The sequence below is a fragment of the Bos mutus genome, chromosome 8, assembly GCF_027580195.1.
Source record: "Bos mutus isolate GX-2022 chromosome 8, NWIPB_WYAK_1.1, whole genome shotgun sequence".
In the NCBI taxonomy this organism is placed as follows: domain Eukaryota; kingdom Metazoa; phylum Chordata; class Mammalia; order Artiodactyla; family Bovidae; genus Bos; species Bos mutus.
In genome coordinates, this window is record NC_091624.1 from 25717448 (window position 1) to 25733176 (window position 15729).

The window sequence follows — 15729 nt, forward strand, 5'->3', positions numbered from 1 at the left end:
AGCACTGGATATATTTATGTCACAGGTTTATGACATCTAAGGATACCGTCATATGTTTCTATAGTATTTTGCCATCATGAATCACCCATAATTATTCTTTCACTGACCAGAAAAAAAGGGATGGCAATTTTTCATGTATGCCTAGTAAAACTTTTAGTAGCTGTGATCCTTTCATTTGTGTGTCTATGTGTGTGTGCTCAGTCATGTCTGAATCTTTGCAACCCCATGGACTGTAGCCTTCCAGGCTCTTCTGTCCATGAGATTTTCCAAGCAAAAATACTGGAGTGGGTTGCCATTTCCTCCTCCAGGGGATCTTCCTGACCCAGGGATTGAACGCTTGTCTCTTGATTCTCCTACATTGGCAAGTGAATTCTTTACCACTGTGCCCCTTGATTTAAATGTGGTCTGGTTTCTCCAGCAGCTGCAGGTCCCTGTGAATATCGTGTGGATGAGGTGGGGGTACAGGAAGGTAAAATAGTGCTCAGAAGCCAAAAACCTTCTCCAGGTACCGCCAGAGGGGACAGGACAGGCCAAGTTACTGTGAGGTAACCATGGCTTTGCGAATAGGTCCAGACGTTCTCTGAGTGGGAAGGGGTCTTGGAGGGTCATCTGGATCAGGACCAGGGAAAACTCAGTAATTTTACTGCCTGTTCAAATTTCCTGTGGGATATGCCCAAAGGAAGAGAAGGGCAGTGAGGGGTATCAGCCACCAACAATGTGAATTCTCTCATCTATGACTTTATCTGTTGTTTTTAAATTTCCCAAGAGCAGAGTGTGTGACCAGGTGGTTTTCAGGACACAATGGTTGAGTGAGGTCCATGGTGGGGGTTGGAGGTGGGGAGATGTCCTAGGAACCACTCTGGGTTGACCCAGGCTTCAGCCCACAGTCAACAACCCCAAGAGAGCATGAGAGGGCATCACTAGTGACCACTTGGATGCGTTCCTGTGCTCACTGATTCTTCACTAAGTCTAGCTCACTTTTAATAACTGAATCCTTGTGCATAAATCCAGCTTCATGACGAGCATGCCTCTGACCCAGTGCCCTGGCAGAGGAGTGTCTGGATAACCTTCCCTCCCTAAGGGAGTTGGAGCTGGATTTTCCTGCCTTGAGGTCAGCAGGCACAGTGTGGGGGACTTTAAACTTCTTCCCTGGTTCCCTTCCCAGTTGTGGCAGCAGGCAGCCCAGTTTCACCCCATCTCCAGACTCCCTTCTTCCCTACATCCTGGAGGGAGACAGCTCAATTCCCTTCTCTCTCTACCAGCTCCACTTGGGGAATGAAATATTGGATCATGGCAGAGGTTCTCAAATAAGAAAGTGCTTGAAAATTGCCAGGAAGTTATTTAAAATCCAGACTTGCCTTCTGTACGCTGTGTCTCTGGGCCCAAGCTGGGTCGGGAACCCCATTTCCAGGGCTGAGCCTCAAATGCACAGTGTAGTGAATTTCCACCAAGACGTTACATCTGTAGTGGCTCTGGCCAGTCACACTGGGAAGCGAGGAGAAGTGTAGACAGTAGAGAATCGGGGTCTTCACAGTCCTGGGGATGGAAGCAGGGCCCCTGGAGAAGATTCCACCACCCATGAGCCACTTCTGCTTGCTCATTGTCTGGAGGCAGGGAAGTCCCCTTCCTATTCCAGGGGTCCTCAACAAAATGAACTGCACATAGAAGATGCCCAAAAAACATCCTAAATGAATAAATGATTCATATTTTGAAATTAAATTCACAATGGTGGGCTGGTTGCTTATTTGTAACCAAATATATTGAGAGTTAGAGAAGGCAATGGCACCCTACTCCAGTACTCTTGCCTGGAAAATCCTATGGACGGAGGAGCCTGGTAGACTGCAGTCCATGGGGTCACGAAGAGTCGGACATGACTGAGCGACTTCACTTTCACTTTTTACTTTCCTGCACTGGAGAAGGAAATGGCAACCCACTCCAGTGTTCTTTCCTGGAGAATCCCAGGGACGGGGGAGCCTGGTGGGCTGCCATCTATGGGGTCGCACAGAGTCTGACATGACTGAAGCGACTTAGCAGCAGCAGCAGCATATTGAGAGTTAATGTTTATGTTAAGTGTTAACGTTTCTGTAGGCATTGATTGTATCTGTGATTTGTGTTAATCATGTTGAGGCAGTATTGGGTGGATATAATAAAGAAGTTCTTGAACATCTTTGTGGAGCCTGAAAATCCAGATGTTGGCTGAGATACATCAGTATTTCCTTGATGCATTTTCAGCACCTTCAGGGTTTTGAAGGCAAGGCAAAAGAACTTGGTTTTGAAAGTTTGGATAACATTTTCAAGTATTGGAACATCTAATCTCTTCTAAATATCAGTGTAACAGTGTTCTCTCCAGCCTCAGACTTACTTTCTGTGTCTTAAATGCGTGTCTCTGTATCTAAGAATCTCTGTGCTTTACCACAAATGCAGAACAGGGACCACTCGGCAGAAGTTGTAAAGTATGCCTCTGCCTTGGGAGACCCGGTCTGAGGCAGTGTGACCAGCCCAGCAGGCCTCAGAGGGCCTGGGGACAGCCCTGCAGGGTGGTCTCCCAGAAGGCCAGCTGGTATCACTCAGGAAACTGGACGGATATGGGGCCAACTCAGGCTGGGGACTTGGGTTCTGTTTCTCCGTGTTGCAGCCACAGGTCTGTTCACCTGTTTTTTTTTTGTTTGTTTTTTTTTTTAATTGCAGCCAAATCCTATTGCAGAAGGTAGTGCCCAGAGCCCTTTGCAGACTGATGGAGTGCAGTCATCTGCTGGTGTTGTTTGGGATGGTCCCCCTGCGTCTCCCTTTGCCTGATCATTTCTCATAACTCATCAGCCAGAGCCTGACTGGCCCAGGAAGAACTCTTCTTCCCCCCGGGCCAAGCTCTGTCCTCTTACTTATGAAAATTAATCAAACCTACAGATGCGGTTTTGCCTTTTACCCAAGTCCAAGTACTTAATTTTCTCAGCTTGAAGCTGCAGAGGGAATTCCCAGGCCAATTTTATCAGGGTTGCTTTGCATTGAGGTGCCTGTGTGGCGTTGAGCAAGATATCTTTTTCCATCTTCCTGATTTTGTTCCCCTCCGTGGTAGGGCTATGACAGAAATTGTCCCTAGATGGTGTCCCCCAGAGCACCATTAACTGTTGGCACTGTCACCTCCGTCCATATTATAAGGGGAAACTGACCCTATGATGAGAAATCAGCCTACCTTTAATGTGCTAAGGTTCTCCACAGGAAGTAGAAAGGGCTGAACGCTTAGTCAGGGGCAGCACCTGCAGTAGCCATGGTTTGATGGGTCTTAAAAAAAGCCGTGAAGTGCAGGTCAGGGCTGGTGATAACCAGGGCAGATGGGGTTTTTTAAAAAGAACTTGAAAAAGAAGAGACACATGCATATGTATAACTGAATTACTTTGCTGCACACTTGAAACTAATATAATATTGTTCATCAACAATACTAAAATACACAATAAAAATTTAAAATATGAGGGGGAAAAAGAAAAAAAATACAAATAAGCAAATGATCAATTTGTAACTGAAATTTTTAGCACTAAAATACTGGGATTTTTTAATGGAATCTATGATTAAGATAGACATTATGATCAATAAAAATATTCCACACTCTAAAAGATAAAATTAAAATTTTTTAAATTACAAAGACGTAGGCTACCTCTTCTAGTTCTACACCAAGTTTAAAAGCACTGAAATGAACACAGATTTAGAAAATAAGAATAATACATTTAAGTACACAATCTTATGTTGCTACTGTTTATGCACTAAGTCATATCTCACTCTTGCGATCCCAAGGACTGCAACCCACCAGGCTCCTCTGTCCATGTGATTTCCTAGGCAAGAATATTGGAATGAGTTGCCATTTCCTACGCCAGAGGATCTTCCTGACCCAGGGATCAAACCTGAGTCTGCCGCATTACATGCAGATTCTTTACCACTGAGCTACCAGCAAATCCCTTATACCAAGGCATCATTGTGTTTCTACCCATGAAGTGGAGGCTCTTCGGGGCAAGTGGGAGAGAGTGGAGGAGAGTCACACATAGCCGATCCTCATTATTCATGGATTCCATTTTTACAAATTCACCTTCTTGCTAAAATAGATTTGCAACCCCTACATCAATACTCACTTTGATTTTGTGGTCATTGGTCTACATGCACAGGACAGGGAAAAATGTGAGTCACTCAAGTCGTTCCCAGCTGAGGTTGAATGAAGGGTCACTCTGTCCTCTTGTCTCAGCTCATCCTGCAAACAGGTATCCTTTCCATAGTCTCTTTAGTGCCATGTTTTTTGTATATTTTTGTGTTTTTGTTGTTGTTGTTTAAAAGGGCCCCAAGCATAGTGCTGAAGTGCTGTCTGGTATTTCTAAGGGCAAGAAGGCTATTAAGTGACTTATGGAGAAAACACACACTAGATAAGCTTCCCTCAGGCATAAATTATAGGGTTGTTGGCCATGAGTGAGCTGTTGATGTCAATCATATATACGAAATGAGTTTCTTTAAACAGGAACACACATAAAGTGAAATTATATATTGATCTGTTGACAAAAATATCATGGGTCAGAGGCTCAAAAGAACCCAACCCAATCTTTCTGTATGAGCAATAGTTCAGCATTTGAAAATTCATTGTTCACAACACCTATATAGAACATATATATGCACGCTAAGTTGCTTCAGTCGTGTCTGACTCTTTGCGACTCTGTAGACTGTAGCCTGCCAGTCTCCTCTGTCCATGGGATTCTCCAGGCAAAAATACTGGAGTAGGTTGCCATTCCCTTCTCCAGAGGATCTTCCCAACCCAGGGATCAAACTTGTGTCTCATACATTTCCTGCATTGGCAGGTGGGTTCTTTACCACTAGCACCACCATAGAACATAACTAGTCACAAATAATGACAGTCAACTATGGTTTGTTTCATGCATTGGATGAAAAGAGAATAGAGCCAAGGGTAGCAATATTGACATGATAGAGAGAGGAGGAAGAAGGGAAGGAAAGGATGCTATGAAAGTGAGTGAGTTACAATGTTGTCAGAGACAGTAACTTACTCTCAACTTTAGGGTCTGCCTCTGATCCCGGTTTCCAGGCTTGGATACCAAGGCCTTTGCAGGGCTTGGGGTCAGTGCCTCTGATGGTCTTCAGTGTGTAGAAGTGGGGATAGAGGAAGACAGACTGGGGTGGCAGTTCCTAGGGGCACTCACTAGGTACGTGTATCTCAGTTCCCTCCCTCCTGACTTTAGGGGTTCATCTCTTCCGTCCTCAATACCTGGAAGTTTTATTCTGACTCTGCCAGAACCTAGCCTCTAGGTACTTCCCTTACTCAGTCCAAGACCTGGGGCCTTGTTCATCAACAAGTCATTCAAATATTTATGAAGCAGCTTTGTTCCTCTCATCTGACCCTATTCCAGGTGCTGTATTAGTGATCTGTTGTTCTACAACAAATTTCCCTCAGCTTAGCAGCTTAAAACAGTAATAATCATGTAGTAACCCTCACAGTGTCTGTGGGTCTGGTTTTGAGGTGGCCTGGCCTGGCTCACGGTCTCCTGTGAGGCTGCAGTCACAAGTGCTGCATTGTCTGAAAGCCCATCGGGGCCTGGAGGACCCTCTTCTGAGGTGGCTTTCCCTCCTGGCAAGTCCATGCTGGCTGTTGGCTGGAGGTCTCAGTTCCCCAAAGAGCTCCTTGAGCATCCTCATGACTCGGTATCTGGCTTTCCCCAGATTGGGACTTTCCTGGTGGCTCAGATGGTAAAGAATCTGTGTGGGTTCAATCCCTGGGTCAGGAAGATCCCCTGGAGAGGGGATTGGCGACCCACTCAAATATTTTTGCCTGGAGAATTCCATGGACAGAGGAGCTTGGCAGGCTCTAGTCCGTGGGGTTCCAAAGAGTCAGACACGACTGAGTGACTAACACTGTCACTTCTTTTTCCCCAGGGTGAGTGATCCAGAGACGGGAAAATTGTAAAGGCCTTTATAGACTAGCCTCAGGCATCACACATTATCACTGTGCAGTCAGCCGTCAGTCAGGGTAGGAGGGCTGGAAAGGATCTGTGGAGCCATCATGGAGACTGGCTGCCACGTATACATTCTAATTTTCCACCAAGCTTTGCAAGGTGGAAGCCCATTTTTAGGGGTGTCTCTGTTCTAGACAGGGCTTCCCTGGTGCCTCAGATGGTAAAGAATCTGCCTGCAATGTGGAAGACTCAGGTTTGATCCCTGGGTTGGAAGGATCCCTGGAAAGATCCCTCTAGTGGCAAGCAAACCCACTCTAGTATTCTTGTACGGAGAATTCCATGGACAAAGGATCCTGGTGGGCTACAGTCCATGGGGTCACAAAGAGTCAGACACAACTGAGTGACTAACACTTTCTGTTCTAGGCAACAGGAAACAATACAGAAACACACTGATCCTTATGAAATATCTATTCTAATGGCTTTCAAGATGCAGACAAGGAAAAAATAGAAGGTTTTAAAAGCTGAGGTGGATGAGCGTGCAGATTCCAGCCCTCCTTTCTCATGCTGAATTCACTCTGAGTGTTCTCTGCTAGGGAAAAAATTTCCTTCCACCTGAGTTGTAGGTTCTAAACAGCTTTTGTAGCTGCTATCCTGGGTGTGAGCGGCTGTACCTAACCTTGCACGCAGGCTGCTCCTAGAAGGGTGACTTTTTCTTTTAACTTTGCTAATCTTATCTGAGACATTGTGTTCATGATGACAAGCATGGGCTATTCCTCTTAATCTATGAAACTGCTGTATGATAAGCTAGAACTACACAAGTGATATTTTCCAAGCTAATTGCATTGTAAAGGGCAAAGGTTGTGCAGGCAGCCTTGGCGCTGGAACTGGGGAAAATGGACTTTGAGAGGTTAGTTGGAAGGGGAGATTGTAACATGTCAGAAGTGCAGAGCACAGTGCTGCTTAAATGGAATGAGACAGTCAGGAGGATGCTCGTCGGATTCCAGGGGTTCATCATCTGTCCCATGAATCCGTTTCTGTAGGCTCAAGGCGGGGCTGCTGATGGGGCTCCTTAGGTGAGGCAGCCAGAATCAAAGCCCAGTGATGAAATAGTCTCTATTCTAGAGATAACTCCTCCGAGGGCGTTGAATGCAGTATGAAGCCTTAGCTGATTAGGCAGGATTTAAAGTAAGGAATCATTGTCTGTGGTTCAATTCGAGCTTCGCTCATCCTTGTGTGAGAAAGTGTTGCGGGTGGTGTGCGCACATGCACATACACAAAGATACACACTCACATCACACACTCCTTTCAAGTGCGGGCTGCCCATACCTCCCCCTTCACCATCCTGCCACGAACCATTCCTTTTGTTTTTTATTCAGAGCCTCCGTTCATGGAGTCCCAGTTGCCATGGGCAGCCCCCGCACCATCCTTTGTGACTGTAGTGAGTTACGGTGACTTTGGTGCTAGTGCCACCACTTTCATAGGTACAGAACTGTGGCTCTAAGGGGCCTGGGAATCAGGAACTGGGATGGGATGCCAGCCTGTATGGCGCTCAGGCTCTGCTCTGCACCCCTGACTCTGCTACCTTCAGAGTCAAGGCACACTTACCTCCACAGGGCTCTGTTCCTTTCCACCCCTCCCTGTCCTGTGCTCAGAGTGATCATGGTAATAAATGAGAGAGTGGGATATTCATTTATCTAATTTATTGGTGAAGATGCTCTAGCAATGGAAAGAACACGCAGATTTGTGGGCAGACCTAATGATTAACACAATGACTTCCAGTCAGGGGACATTTGGGGACTGTGTCCAGGGAACTTTTGGCAGTGTCTGGAGATGGTTTTCATGATTAGGGGATGGGAGAAAGCTGTTGGCATTACTGGCAAAGGCCAGGATTCCTGCTACCCAGCCTATAGTTGATAAGAAGCCCCAGAGCAGAGAATGATCTGGCCCAGATGTCAAGTGTATGAGGTTGAGAAGCATGGTGCTGATGCATTGAGAGGTGACAGATGGAAATGGGTGATACCAATCAAAAGAGTGTGAGTTGGGCACATGCAGCCTTCTTAGTATGTAAATAGAGGGTGAAGGACGTGCTTTGATCACATGCGATAGGGCAGCTTTTCACTTGCCAGTAGCCCAGTATGGCTACCAGGAGCTGAGGCCAGCCAGGGCCACGTCTATGGGCCGCTGACAGCAGCTCCAGAGGGACCTGTGCATTTGTGTGTTTAGATCTTGGCCGTGGTGTCACAAAGCCAGCTACACCCTTAAGAGGGTCTTGGGCAAAATGGAATTGTGTGGATCTTGAAAGAGGTTGGACGCGTGTTCTCCAAGGTTCTCTCACTCTGGCACCATGCTCTCCACCTGGGCAGAGCAGCAGCTGCACAGTGAGAGTTTATATACTAAAGTAATATGTATTCACTGTGGAAACTCTAAAAAGGAGTGAACAACGCATTTCCCTTTATTAGGTATTTTGTGAGCACCTGGGAAGCCCCTAAGTGTTCAGGATGCGGGTCAACTGTTGGGGTTGCAGGTCAGTTTGTGGACCTCGGAGCTTACATTATACATGGGCCTGCTTGTGGTTAATGGATTCAGGAAATAAACCTTTTCAGGAGATGAAGATAAAGGGGGTCATGAAGCCACCTTAGACTCGGCCATCAGCATCACCCCTCTGAGGAGGTGACATGAGCTGAGACCACAGGCTTGAGAAGGAGGAAACCAGCCAGTGGTGGGAGGGGGTGGGCGGGTGCAGGGGGAAAGCGCCATGGCCAGGACAGGAAGAAGGGTGGCGTGGCTGGATGTGGTGAGCACGGGTGAGATGGGCAAATGGGCAAGAGAAGGAAGGGGCTTGGGCCAAATCAAGTAGACTTTGAAGGTCAGGGGAGGAGGATGTGTCTGAGAGAGGGTGATGCCTCTGCCTGCTGGCGGGGGGCGTCACGGTGGACCACCAGAAGAAGGGTCGGATGGAAGGGGGAACTGACGAGGTAAGACTTGCATTCGCATGAGCGAGAGCTGATGAACATTCCACCCAGGGAATGTCAAGGGAAACAAAGAGAAGCCATGACTTTGGGATACCTTTTAGAGGAAAACTGATGAGAGCTTCCTGGAGATCAACTGGTCCAACTTCCTTCAAGAGTCCTTGATGGAGACCCCAGTCCTTGATGGAGCCCCTTTGGTCTTTGAATGAAGCTCACTGTTTCCCAAGGGGACACATTACTGGGTGGGCTGGACCCATCTGAAAGAAAAGATGTTCTTTTTCTTAATTAATTTTTAGTGAAGTATAGTTGATTTATAATGTTGTGTTAGTTTCTACCATATAGCAGAATGAATCAACTATGTGTATACATGTATCTCTTCTTTTTTGGATTTCCTCCCTGTTTAGGTGACCACAGAACCCTGAGTAGAGTTCCCTGAGCTATACAGTAGGTTTTCGTTACTTATCTGTTTTATATATTGTGGCATATATATGTTAATCTCAATCTCCCAGTTCATCTTGCCTTCTCTTTTCTCCTTTGTATCCATATGTTTGTTATCTGTATCTGTGTCTCTATTTCTGCTTTGCAAATAAGATCATCTAGTTAGCAGATTGGGCTTCCCAGGTGGCTCAGTGGTAAAGAATCTGCCAAAGCAGGAGACACAGGTTCCATCCCTAGGTTGGGAAGATCCCTGGATGAGGGCACGGCAATCCACTCCAGTATTCTTACGTAGACAATCCCGTGGACAGAGAAGCCTGCCAGGGTACAGTCTATGGAGTTTCAGAAGAGCTAGACATGATTTAGCAACTAAACAGAAGCAAGAAGTGAGTGGATTAAACATGCATGATGAGTGAAAGGGAGGGATCCTGAGTCTTTAGGGTCTTGTCCTGAGCAACTGGTTAGAGTTAATGTCATTTTCTTAATTAAGAGAGGCTCAGGGAGACCATACATGAGCAATTGAAAGCCCATTTTGGGCATCTGAAGGTTGAGTTGCCTTTTAGATTTTCAGTGGAAGCATCAGATAAGCAGTGTTTAGTTCAGAAGCTCAGCCAGGAGAGGTGGATGTGGGATCCATGGGCACATGGAGGCCATATGCAGGGAGAAGACGCAGATGAAGACCCCACACAGGGCTGCAGAGTAAGCAAAGGAAGGAGCCATGGTTGGGGGAGGAGTTGGCCAAGCAGAGGGACTGACCCACTAAAGTGTGGGTTCTGGGCAGCACCCACTGCTAACAGGAGATCAGGAAGGACAAGGCCCTCGGAATGACCTTGAGTTTGGCCATGTAAAGATTGATGACACTGGTGAGAGTAGATTCATGGAGCATGGAGTAAAGGCCAGGCAGAGGATGGTAGGCAGAAGAGGAGGGGGCAGAGTGGACGCTTTGACAGAAAATACAGAAGAGGCCAGTAAACCCAGCCACAGCCCTTCCTCCATCCCCACCGTCCCCTCAGACCTTCTCTCTCCTTTCCCACTCTCCAGCTGTATATTATTATGTACTTTCATACATACAACCTTTTAAAAGCAAAACTGGATTACTCTGGACACATTATTTTGAAAACTGCTTTCACTTAATCATACGGTTACCAAGCCCGAGATCGCCACACCGCAGGCCAATAAGTTGAGCACGAGGTGTAGGGACAAGGAATAGCAGCTTTATTCAGACCGAGAAGATGGTGGAGTACTGTCCCCATCTCTTCTAGAGCAAAGCGGGGCGGTGAGAAGATAAAAAGAAGTTGGCGCTAAGTTGTTGCAAATATTTCTTGGTTCCGGTCAGACTGCAGGGGATGTGCTAATTTCTTCTTTCCTGTAGTCATTCACAGGTTGACCAGGTCAGGATATTTCCTGTGAGCTAACCAAAGATATTTTAGCTTAATGTTCAGGCATGGGAGGTAGGGTTCCCAGAGGTGGGTTATTATGTGTACATTAAGCTATTGGGCTTCCCTTGTAGCTCAGCTGGTAAAGAATCTGCTTGCAATGAGGAAGACCTGGGTTCAATCCCTGGGTTGGGAAATCCCCTGGAGAAGGGAATGGTTACCCAGCCAAGTATTCTAGCCTGGAGAATTCCATGGACTGTATAGTCCATGGGGTCAAAAAGAGTCAGACACAACTTTTACTTAAGCTATAGGCAGCATCCTTTAAGAGACTGCTCAAAGCCAAAGCAACAGAATACAAAGGTTAAAGAGAAATAGATCCAATATGGAGTCAGACTTGTTCTTCCCATTATAATACCTGGGGCTTCCCTGGTGGCTCAGCAGTAAAGAATCCACCTGTCAATGCAGGAGACACAGGTTTGATCCCTGGGTTGGGAAGATCCCTTGGGAAAGGAAATGGCAACTCACTCCAGTATTTTTGCTTGGGAAATCCCATAGACAGAGGAGCCTGGTGTGCTACAATCCATGGGGTCACAAATAGTCGAACATGACTTAGCAACTAAACAGCAACAACATCACAATGCCTGCTGCTGCTGCTAAGTCACGTCAGTCGTGTTCGACTCTGTGCGACCTCATAGACAGCAGCTTACCAGGCTCTGCTGTCCCTGGGATTCTCCAGGCAAGAACACTAGAGTGGGTTGCCATTTCCTTCTCCAATGCATGAAAGTGAAAAGTGAAAGTGAAGTCGCTCAGTCATGTCCGACTCAGCGACCCCATGGACTGAAGCCTACCAGGCTCCTCCATCCATGGGATTTTCCAGGCAAGAGTACTGGAGTGGGGTGCCATTGCCTTCTCCACTTAAGTCTCCACTTAAGTCACAATGCCTATTAGTCAACAAATAGTTTGACCACCTGCCGTATACCAGGAGCTGTTCCAGGCATCAGGACAGGGCAGTGAACAAAATCTTTCTCTTCTCACCTCCCAGAGCTGGCACTCTGGTGGGAGGACCAAGACAAGAATCTGTCTTCAATAGCAGATTACCACATATTAAAAGGTTGTCACCCATGGAGATGTGCTCTGGAGAGCAACTTAAGCTGGGAAGAGGAATGGGCTACCCCAGGAATCACAAAACATTATTTCATGTTATAAAACATTTTCTTGGTGTGAAATCCACCTTGAATGTGTCTCATAAAAAAGCCCCAAGAGCCAGTGATGCTGCAGTGTTTTGAGGTTTTGCTTTAAGTTGAAGTGTAGCTGATTTACAATGTCGTATTAACCTCAGGTATACAGCAAAGTGATTCAGCTATACTTATATACACACTCTTTTTCATCTTCTTTTTTTATTATAGTTTACTACAGGACATTGAATATGGTTCCCTATTCTATACAATAGGGCCTTGTTGTTTATCCATTCTACATAGAATAGTTTGCATCCACTAGTCCCAAACTCCCAATCCAACTCTCCCCAGTGCTGCAATGTTTCGAGGCTCTCATCTGGTAATAGCATGAAGCCTCACCTTACTCAAGAGCTACCTATGCAGGTATGCACCAGCTGAGGTGATGGGGGTGTTTGGGAGGAGTTGAAGGGCCTGGTGGAGAAGGAAATGACAACCCACTCCAGTGTTCTTACCTGGAGAATCCCAGGGACAGTGGAGCCTGATGGGCTGCCATCTATGGGGTCGCACAGAGTTGGACACGACTGAAGCGACTTAGCAGCAGCAGCAGCAGAAGGGCCTGGTCCATGGAGACCAATGGCCTTTTTCGTTTCCCAATTTTTGAACTTTAGAATAAAGTGGTTTCACACATGGCAAAAAATAACTGGGAAAGTTGAAATAGACAAAAAACAGGTAGCAAGTTCTAGGCACTGTCGAGGAGAATATTACCCTTGTTGTTATTTAGTCACTCAGTCGTATTTGACTCTTTGTGGCCCCATGGGCTGTAGCCCACCAGGCTCCTCTGTCCATGGAATTTCCCAGGCGAGAAGACTGGAATTGGTTGCCATTTTCTCCTTCAAGTGGATCTTCCTCACCCTGGGGTAGAACCCGCATCTCTTGCACCTTCTGCATGGATTCTTTACCACTGCACCACCTGGGAAGCCCCAGGGATATTATCCTATTACCCTGGAAGGCATATTATTCTAGTGGGTGTTAAACAGAGTTTGAGCTACAGATTTCCCCTGGGGTCCAGGGAAATAGATTCAAGCAGTGCCTGTGAGACAGTGCAGGCGGAGAGGGGAGCATGGCAGCAGGGAAGGAGCTGTCTGTACCGCTTTAGCAAAGTGAGCAGAGCTACTGTCTGAGGAGCAGGGCTGAGAACAGCAGGGTGGGGATGCAGCTTCTGGGCACAGTGGCTACAGCAGAGGTGACCATCGCCCGTCACCACAGCCTGTGCTATGGAGAAGGTGTCAGGTGGGTGCTGGTGGGACCTGTCTGAAGAAGGCATAAGAAGAGCATCACAGATGTTGTTCACCCTCCAAATTAAATAGCCCAAGAATCTTCCTTAAGCTGTCCTTGCAATAAACCATCTCTACTGTCAAAACCACCACCGAGAGCAACGGCCCAGTGCATCTTCGTCAGGCCCTCGCCCAGTGTCACCTCCAGCACAGGAAATCACACCATCAGAAAAGGGCTACTCGGCCAGACACTGCTCACACTGAGGGCAGCCAGGCTTTGCTCTCCCAGGGAAGCCAGAGAAGTGCCACCTGCTGAGGCTGAGCCTGCCATGCTCCATCGGAGCCATTCAGGAGCCTCCCACTTAGGGCCTGGAGGATGGGCCTGGCAGGCTGCCTTTCTGCCTGTCTCCTGTCTTGTCACATTCATTCACTTCAATGTGGGATTCGCAGCAGAAGGCCAGCACTGATGTAAATGTTAGTTGCAAACTGATGAATTTTAAAAATGATAGTGGTTAAAGGTTTATATAAATTAAAAATACTTATTAACACTTACGATATTGTTTTTGAAGACTTAACGGTTTTCGTTGAGCCTAATGCTGGGTGGCAGCTCTGTAAAAAGTCCCCAGAAGTAGGAACAGCTGAGAGTAAGGGTGCATCTGAGGCAGGTGTGCAAGATGGTGTGTGACCCAAGCAGAGGGAGTGTGTGAGCCAGGAAACAGGAGGGGGCAGCCATGGGCTGTGGACTGAGCCTGCTAGGAATGAAGCTGACAGGAAGAGATGGGTAGGGTGAGCTGTAGGGAACTGTGTGGATATGGGGCAGATGAAGCAGGAATAAGAGGGGAGAGCCTCGAGGGGAAGGGGAGGGCAGTGATGCTTACAGCTGTGCAGTTGGGGAGATGCGTTAAAGAGCCAGTGGGAAGAGATACAGGGGGCTTCCCAGGTGGCGCTAGTGGTAAATAACATGCTTGCCAATCCTGGAAACATGAGATGTAGGTTCAATCCCTGGGTCAAGAAGATCCCCTGGAGGAGGGCATGGCAACCCACTCCAGTATTCTTGCCTGGAGAATCCCATGGACAGAGGAGCCTGGAGGGCTACAATCCAGAGGGTGTCAAAGAATTGGACACAATGGAAGCAATTTTACATACATGTATAAGGGATACAGAGAAACAGAACACATGCCAAAGCCACTTGAAACACAAGCCCAAGAGAAAAACAAGTATTCTCAAAGGCTGTGGGTTCCTGGCTGGGGTAACGCCTGGGCTTTGGAAGGTAGGCAAGTGGTACGTGGAAATCGCAGCCTCAGATGCAGTCAGAGCCAGCTTCGACATCACCCAGATTGCTGGCACTGCAGCGAGGCTGGTCCCTGCTCTTAACGGAGTTCAGGTGATGTGCAGGCACATGGAAGCTGGAAAACTGATGGGCTGCAGGGGACAGGAGTTGGAAAGGCAGGGGGGCCCACAGCACATGGCAGGTGAGGACCTGAAAGCCCCATTGCAAGAACAGAGCAGAGCATGAGAAAGGAGTGCAAGGGCCATCACCGTGGAGAGGGGGCTGAAGTTGTAACACAGACGGCACAGACGTCTGTGAAGGAGACTTAGCCTGAGAAGGAGAAAGAAGCAGAAGAGAAATATTGTTCTGGAAAGACATGTCTACTCACTGTCTTTCCAGAGAGTGCTTTTGGTTAATAGCAGATGTCTTTGCCTTAAGAGAAAATATGAGCTGTACTTTTAAGAGAAAACAAAACCTTGCTGAGCAATGAATGTTTAGAAACTTCCACAAAGAAAAAATAATGATAGTCAAATATTAAGAGAAGTAAGCAAGAAAATTATTTGTACAACCAAATTATAATAAAACCTATCTCTTTTTCGGGGAGAGGGGGAGGTGCTCACTGAGAAATATTGATTTGGCAATATTACCTGGAGAAAATTTTTACCTCTACCAGGCAGGTATTATGTTTTATTGTCCTTTTAAGGTAATTCCTATTGAGAAGAAACTGTTTCATGTAATCATGTGTGCGTACAGGTGTTTGTGTATCTGCGTCTCTGAGTGTGTCATGTGTGTGCATGTGTAACATGAAGGGGTGTGTGCTTTGCTCTCTCAGTGTACAGATGTAGTCATCTAGATACTTTTCCATTGACGACAAGCCGCTTTTGGATTACCCTTTTGTATACTTTTTCGACTGGTAATTTAGATTCTTCTCATCTACAACCACAACTGATCAAACAATCTTCCTGTCAAATCATCTTCACATTTCTCTTCTGAAGTGTGTGTCTGTTTAGTGCAAGAGGTAGCTTTTTTGTGACAGATGTCTTTATCAAATGTGGAACCTACACGATGTGTTCAATATCAGCCATGTGTTTGGTACAAGGTGGGTGCCAGGAAGTGGTATGGAGGAGAGCAGGGAGGGGTCTGCATGTTACTGAGGCCTGGGGTTTCAGGAGGATGACACTTTTCATGCCTCAGGGCAACTGCTTGCCTGTCCTACCTCCCACCCAAAGGTTTGATGTGATATATAAACATGGCCAGTGCTCAGCTCTCTGGGGTCCAACTACAGTATATGACA

The 15729-nt window shown here is 46.8% G+C and overlaps 1 protein-coding gene across 3 annotated transcripts in view; it reads left to right on the forward strand.

Moving 5' to 3' along the window:
- SYK (spleen associated tyrosine kinase) overlaps positions 1 to 15729 on the forward strand; it is a 107698-nt gene that overhangs the window by 33910 nt on the left and 58059 nt on the right. For 2 of the 3 annotated variants that reach the window (XM_070375226.1, XM_070375228.1), the window contains exon 1: positions 8811 to 8911. The exons of the other annotated variant lie outside the window; for it this stretch is intronic. In XM_070375226.1, coding sequence (XP_070231327.1) covers positions 8817 to 8911 — 95 coding nt within the window. In that variant the 5' untranslated portion in view covers positions 8811 to 8816. Of the gene's footprint in view, positions 1 to 8810; positions 8912 to 15729 lie in introns of those variants that run through there. 3 annotated transcript variants of the gene reach the window in all.